This window comes from Haliotis rubra, unplaced genomic scaffold (assembly GCF_003918875.1).
Source record: "Haliotis rubra isolate DU_JTF1 unplaced genomic scaffold, ASM391887v1 Scf236, whole genome shotgun sequence".
Taxonomy (NCBI): Eukaryota; Metazoa; Mollusca; class Gastropoda; order Lepetellida; family Haliotidae; genus Haliotis; species Haliotis rubra.
In genome coordinates this window covers 163,107-170,313 of record NW_025766403.1, presented here as the reverse complement: position 1 = coordinate 170,313, position 7,207 = coordinate 163,107, and the positions used below count along the sequence as shown (strand labels likewise).

At 38.9% G+C, this 7,207-nt stretch overlaps 1 protein-coding gene across 1 annotated transcript; it reads right to left on the bottom strand.

Annotated features, from left to right (window-relative positions):
* Positions 1 to 5,799: 5,799 nt before the first annotated feature.
* On the bottom strand, positions 5,800 to 6,852 carry LOC124278403. The gene is made up of 2 exons (XM_046714116.1): positions 6,632 to 6,852; positions 5,800 to 5,977 (listed from the first exon to the last, which is right to left on the bottom strand). The coding sequence occupies exons 1-2, from the start codon at positions 6,840 to 6,842 to the stop codon at positions 5,847 to 5,849; spliced, it is 342 nt and encodes a 113-aa protein (XP_046570072.1). The 5' UTR covers positions 6,843 to 6,852; the 3' UTR covers positions 5,800 to 5,846.
* Between the last annotated feature and the right edge of the window lie 355 nt (positions 6,853 to 7,207).

Genomic DNA, 7,207 nt, shown 5'->3' with positions numbered 1-7,207 from the left:
ACAAATTGCATTAATTGATAATGTCCTAATCATGACCATTTTGTTGATACAAACTATGGTTTCACATATGAAAAAATCATATGTAGGATCAGAATGGAGCTTCCACTGGTAGAGATTGCAATTGCATAGGTTATTCTATATAATAAGTTTCTACCAGTACAGACTCCGCTTGCAATCTCTACCCTGGCATATATATCATCTCTCTATATATACATTGTATATAGTTTAGGTGAATGAATTCATGTATTCAAATCATTGAACGCTTATTATTAGCATATATTCTGAACAACATGAAAAAGCCTCAGTCTTTTCCTATTAATATAAATGTATTCAATATGTTTGGACACATACTAGATACATAATAACAATATTTGATCATTTACATATTCCTAGAAATGCCTCCATCAGCACGCTCAACATGACCAGCGTACCGAACTGAGATGATAAACAATACCTAAGCGACAATGTATCACTGTTCAAAGTGACAATACCCGAGAAAATCTAATTGTTTTCACACCTGATAATTTGTTGTTTATGGGGCTGTCCCTACAAGCGGCCACCGTCCCGGTTCGGTTGTCCCTGGTGGCCACAACAATTAACAATTGCGTAATCCAGAGAGCGGTCACTCAGGGGGGGAAACACCAAAACAATGTCGGGTGGTGCCGCATGGCCAATACACGTCTTTTTTGGTTCTATCCAGTAGGTTTTATCGGTTCAGTTAAACACCAGATGATGATATTTTGTTGATTGTAGGAAGACATTAACAGAGAACTTTGTAATGAAACATACATTGGGTCCGCACAATTAAATTTCACAAGTTATAACTTTATAAATATTCTCTTTCATGTATTCAAAATACTTTTTTTCTAAACGATGCATAGTTTGATAGTTTATCCATGTATATTGTGGTATTACACAAATATGATATTAAGCAGCATGCGCAAACATATTTAAGTCATATGTCTGCACCCCCAAGTACTTACAATGTCGTATCGGAAATATTCATTGTCCTGCAGCAACAACAGGTGTGCATTGTCTGCCGATTTCAAATAACAATATCAACCGGCATACCATGCAGGTTTTATGTGGTACAGGAAAAGGTAGGCAACGGCTCAGTGTCCAAGCAAACATATGTTGCTGCGTAATCTACGATAAGGGTTACTATAATTCATTGCAAATGACAAAACTCTATTAGAGAGGGGGTGATCATAATTATCAAAAGGAGCAGGTGCCCACTCTTTGCACAGATCAGACTTTACAGGGAATAAGTAAAACAACATGTAGGCGTGCATCAAAGGGATTAACAGCAACAACTATAGGATAGGGTAATAAAGCAGTGACAACAGGGGGAAGTCAAATGTCCAAGAGGTAGAAAATATACATGGCTGGAATGCTCTGCTAAGTTGTTGCTATCAGTTCATTGTATGCAGATGGGATGAGATATCCTTCATCTCTGTTGATGGAGGGCTTGTGTCCGCGGATTTGAACTGCTTAATCCATGTTGATGTATATATAAGTCTGCTACAGCACCTCAGTCTCGCTTGACAACGGTATAATAATCTATACTGAAACGCCGCATCCTATATAATATAGACGTTGTCAGCCATGAAGCGAAAATGTGAAAATGGCGATTTATCTCCTTTAGACAGGAAATCCGTTCAGAATTATATAACTGAAACTAACCGCTTTACGGAATTCAAGTAACAACCTGTAAACATTAAATGCACTTGGTGTCTTATTCTTTATTTTATTTTCTTTATTTTCTTTTGTTTTGATTCATTCATTAATGTCCTAATGTCTGCTCCATAGAATTAAGTCAAAATAATAACGCACTATATGCGGAGAAGCATTGACATAGGCCATATGGCCTGTTTGCTAATCCTATTTCCATTTTGTTATGTCGTGTATTATGAAAAATGTAAACATTAATGGAAATTTTTTAAAATACTGTTTAAATCACAATACTGTATAAATCTCGAACAACCTCTGCGTTTTGCAGGTATATATCGTAGCTCTTTCCAAACGTATTCATCAAGTTTCATTCACCATTTTATCTAAGAAAATTTTGATACCTTTTCGATAGAACGTAGACATTATAGTTTGTTGGACCACTGACTTCAAAATACTGACTTTATGCATTTCATTTGTGCAATGGTACATTATGTTTAGCACTATCTATGTGCACAAACCAGCCGTTTCAACACATTACCTGAAGAGATATTTTCATAAGCAAGTTTTGCTCTTTTACTGATCCAATGTATAGGTTGTTTATTGCAACGGCAGTGTTAGGTAAACAAGAGATGTGGATGAATGAATTATCAGGACTGGTATATTTTCAAACAATTTAACACGATATTTTGTAGGAATCCCCTGGGTGACTAACATCATTTCAAAAAATCAGTGGTGACTCGACATTCACAATTGTCTCTAATTTCCCAGGAATGCGACAGCAAAATTGCTAATAAAAGCATACGGTCTTTTTGATAGCAACTTCTTGTTAATTGCAAAGAGCAACGTTTCTGTGTAGGTTCTCACACCATGTTCAAGCTAACGGTGACAAAAACCAAGTGATTAGAATGATCGAATGCTGTGGCAAACATCGTGTACTTGAATAACAAGGGGTAGATAATTGGACGAGGCCAAGTGGGAAGTAAGAACAATAAATAGCACAGCCATGAAGCCGATAAGCAGGACGGATTAAGTTGTAAAAACAATCATAAAAACCGGGTGCTGATTGAAGTCTATAGCTTGGTCAGCTCTTCGTAGGCTATGGTATGTAGTACCCTTCGTCAGTCACTACATTCACAGCGCTCGTCACACGTTGCTTTATGCAAAGAACAAGAAGTTGCTATTAAGAAGCCGCATGCTAGAATGCCAATGAAACATACAATCATAATTGCTGTTCATGATGTTGTTGTATAATTTGTATATATATATACAACCTACTTTATCTGACCTCGTACACCTGAAACATAATGTATCGAATAGGTCCAACACAGAACTGAACCAAAACATCTAATGTCATGATGATATGAATTGCTTAAATTCCTCAAACCGGTCTTTGAGGTAATAACAGAAGTGTATATAGTTTTAGTTTCCTGATCATGAATCAGTTATTGTCATTCTGATGCAAATACCCCAAACCCAACAAGATTAGATCCAGATCAGTTGATCACACTGATTGCTAATTACCTAGAATAAACAAGAAGTGGCCCACACGCAGGTGTCTCATAAATCATCTGATACAGGTGAAAGGACGGTCAAATACACACTCTCCCAAATAATTAGCCATTACCAGTATTTACACAGGATGGTATTTGTCGGGATCGTTTATTACTGCTGTCTAGAACACATGTTTTCTACCCGCATTACGTTATTACACAACATAATGCAGGATTTGAAGAAAGGAAACATTTCAAGTTTTATACAATATGTATTTACATGCATCCCTGTATCAGTTCACAACATTATAATATTGTAATCAGAACCCTTGACCTAAACACTCACCACTTGCCTACTACCTATGGAAGATTCGTTCTGTTAGTTCATTCCCGGGAAGTCGACAACTGTGATGTTTAAAACAACAAATCAGTGGAGCATGCAAGGATTTTCAAGTCGACTGCCTCTGGAGAACAACGGAGGTTCTGTGTGATTTTAAGCAGATGGATGATACTAAATTGTTAACCGGTAAATAAATGAAATACTCCCACGAACCATTATTTACACCCCTTAAAATACATATGACATTTTTATCCGTGACAAGTTTATCGATAACAAATAATTTATATACATTTGAATGTCATCATTCAACTGTAGAAATAGTTTAAGTGCAGTTCTTATCTAGGCACATCCATGATATCCGCGATGCAGCATTGTGTTTGCGGCTCACTCTAAACATGTATCCTATCTATACAGAGACACCTTCCTCCACGTGAAGTTGGAATGAACTTGCACTCTAACTGCTGATGTGCCATTTCGAAAGTGATGCATTGGATTGCGGATAAGCAGGATATATACCCATAATAACTAGTGAGTAAATATCAACAAATAATATAGTGAATTAAAATCAGTGTCAAAGGCAATCAGTAGTAGTGAGTTGAAATAAATCAATGTCAATCAATAAGCAAACAAATAATTAGTGATTTAAAATCAGTGTCAAAGGCAATCAGTTAGTCGTGAGTTGAAATCAATCAATGTCAGTCAATAAGCAGTGAGCTGAAATCAATCAATGTCAGTCAATAAGCAGTGAGTTGATACCAATGGAAATCAACAACCAGTGAGTTGATATCATGTTCATATTACAATGTGAGTTGATATCATGAAAATGAACACCGATTTCGTTATGCAGTTCAGTTTATAGTATAACCCACCTCACTAATCCATTAAAACAACATGAGTCTACCTCGGCGAAACATCAAAGGATTTTCACTGTAATACCAAATGTCGTCTTAAGGAGAAGACACCTAATCCTGATTCGATTATTGCAAGACTGTTTGAAAAACAGCTTCATTGTGGTTTCAAGACTACACATCTGCCATATACAATTCAGTGTTCCATTTTACAGTTCGAGTGACTATACAAACAATAGATAAACATAAACCAGACAACGGGACTCATGTCAGAGATGAAATGACTGCAACTTAGCGCAATGAAACTCATGTAATACAGAGTGTGAATAAACGATGTATAAAGAGATCATCAAATTATTTTTATTTTTATTTCGTCTTGATAAGATGTTAAAATATGCCTTGTAAGATTTGTGCGGCGATCTACTTCTGGGAACCATTATCCCCTCCCACTTGAAGTTGTTTACAGGAGAAAACATCATTTGAAGAAAGTCCATATTGAATTATCCAAAGATGGTGTCTAATCATTTTCAATTAAGACAATTCTGGTAGTGAAATGAAAATTTCTGCGGGAAAAAATTCTGCCAGAAATTTCTGCGGTAAAAAAAAAATCTGCCAGAAATTTCTTCGGAAAAAAATAATTCTGCCAGTAATTTTTGCAGAAATGCATTTTCAGAGCCCATTTGTGAGCTTATGAACACGTAAGCGCACTGGCACATGAACTTTTTGGGTTCATCTCCTCGAGATCTTTCCAATGATATAAATTATGTCTTTGTAGCTCGCTTCCTTCTGTGTGTCAAGTTAGGACTCGCTGGCCATTCCTAAGTTGTCCCACCCGGCCTTGTAAGATAAATACGTTGTTCACTGGTCCCATGAGTTGATAAACCCTCTATGTTTCTTTATGTCCCCCTCGTCCTTCGGGCTCAGGGAACATAACCAAACATCAAGGGTACATCAGGGCTCAGGGAACATAAGTTTACAAACATCGAGGGTACATCAGCCCAAGGTCCCGAGGGACCAGTGAACAACATGCATTCATGTTCATCTTGTCAGTTTGACAAGGATCCCTGCTTTACAGGTCTACTGACCCCGAAGACCGGGATAGAATTGACATTCAGAAACCTATGAGTATCCTAAGAGGCGACTAAGATGTGGTTGATGCTTGGATTGATGCTCATGATGTCAGTGACAGGATGGTCGGGTCTAGCCTCGATTTTTTACAGACCGACATCATATGGCTGGAGACCCGTGAAGATTCGTGTTAGAATTGGTCTTCAGTGACTCATGCTCGTCGCAAGAGGCGACTAACGGGATTGGGTGGTCATCTGTCTGTCATCATATCCTAATTGCGTAGATCGATGTTCATGCTGTTGATCCCTGGATTGTCTGGTCCAGACTCAAATATTCACAGACAAACGCCATATAGCTGGAATATTGCTGAGTGCGGCGTTAAATAAAAACACAAACAAAGCTTCCATCAAACTATAGAAACACAGGACGCTACCCACCAATAATGACACCGCCAACTAATCCCGTCAACTGAAAGAAGCTCAAGAGTGGGAGGGCCAGTTTCAGGCTGTTTCTTTCAGTAGTGCTGATCAACGCTGTTGGCAACATTACTTGGGAGAGCACTGGAACAAGAATTCAAGTCTTTAAGCATTCAGTTGTCTCTTTCGGACAAAACAGATAACTGCATAACATTGCCAGCACAGATCTGGAACTTCAGTGTGAGTGTGTGAATATGTGCGGGTGGATGCGTGGGTGGGTGGGTGGGTGGGTGGTTGGATGGATGTGTGGGTGGGTGGATGCGTGGGTGGGTGGGTGGGGGTGCCTGCGTCTGTGTGTTGTCTAACGCCGCACTCAGCAATTTTCCAGCTGTATGGCGGCGGTCTGAAAATAATAGAGTCGGGACCAGACAATCCGGTGATTAACATCATGATCATCTGCTCATTGTGGAAGGAAAGGAAGAAGTGATGCAGGTCTTCGAAGTTTATCATCCCGGTGAATTCTTCCCCCGAGGGTAGTGAGTTGACGCATCCAGCCTTTTCGCAACTTCTCAAAACGAATTACGGCGACGTACACCACATTTTAGTGTAATATTATTATTTTTCATGTTTTATTTAAAGGATTGACCGTAAATGTGCCAGAGAATTTAATTGATTTTCAAAAGTCTGAGGCATAATATATATTGCAAGCACCCTCCCTCTCTAAGATGATTAAATAGTCAGTCTCCAGAACTATGGAGTACTGCGGAGTGCGTAGAGTAGATTCATTAGTTTACTCACCAAAGGCAAATCCAATCCCGACACCCCAAAAACCAGGATGAGTCACCTTGTGGGCAGTGGTAACGACGCCAACACCTACGGCCGATAGCCCCATGGATAAGAGAGCTGACCTTTTGAGACACTGTGTCAGGAAGTTTCGGATGACCAACAGAACAATCAGCACAATGACCTGAGTGCCGTAACAGGCGCTGATCGTAAAGCCCGACCACATTCTTCCAGAGTGTACTATGATGAGGACTGGTTTTACAATGCTTGCGAATCCTGTCAGACATAAATACATACATGAGTCTTGTAATCTGGCATAGAAAAACACATACATTTAACTCACAATTGTAAAAAATATAAGACCAACACAAGTATTGGCCAATACGACATGGGAATTGATTGCTTCTGAACCTATTGTACGATTCCGGTTATATCATAATCATGTGTCTATGAGTGAGAATGAGTATGTTTTTACGCCGCTTTTAGTAATATTCTAGCAATATCACGGCGGGGGACACCAGAAATGGATTTCACGCATTGAACCCATGGGGGGAATCGAACCCTGTGATGAGAGATTTAACCACTGGGCTA

What these genes read in the sequence shown, in the direction of transcription:
- LOC124278403 (XM_046714116.1), bottom strand. Translation starts at nt 6,842, where the DNA reads ATGTGGTCGGGCTTTACGATCAGCGCCTGTTACGGCACTCAGGTCATT. An exon ending in CGGGATTGGATTTGCCTTTG is followed by an intron (nt 5,978 to 6,631) that starts GTGAGTAAACTA and finishes TTCTTGTTCCAG; the next exon opens with TGCTCTCCCAAGTAATGTTG.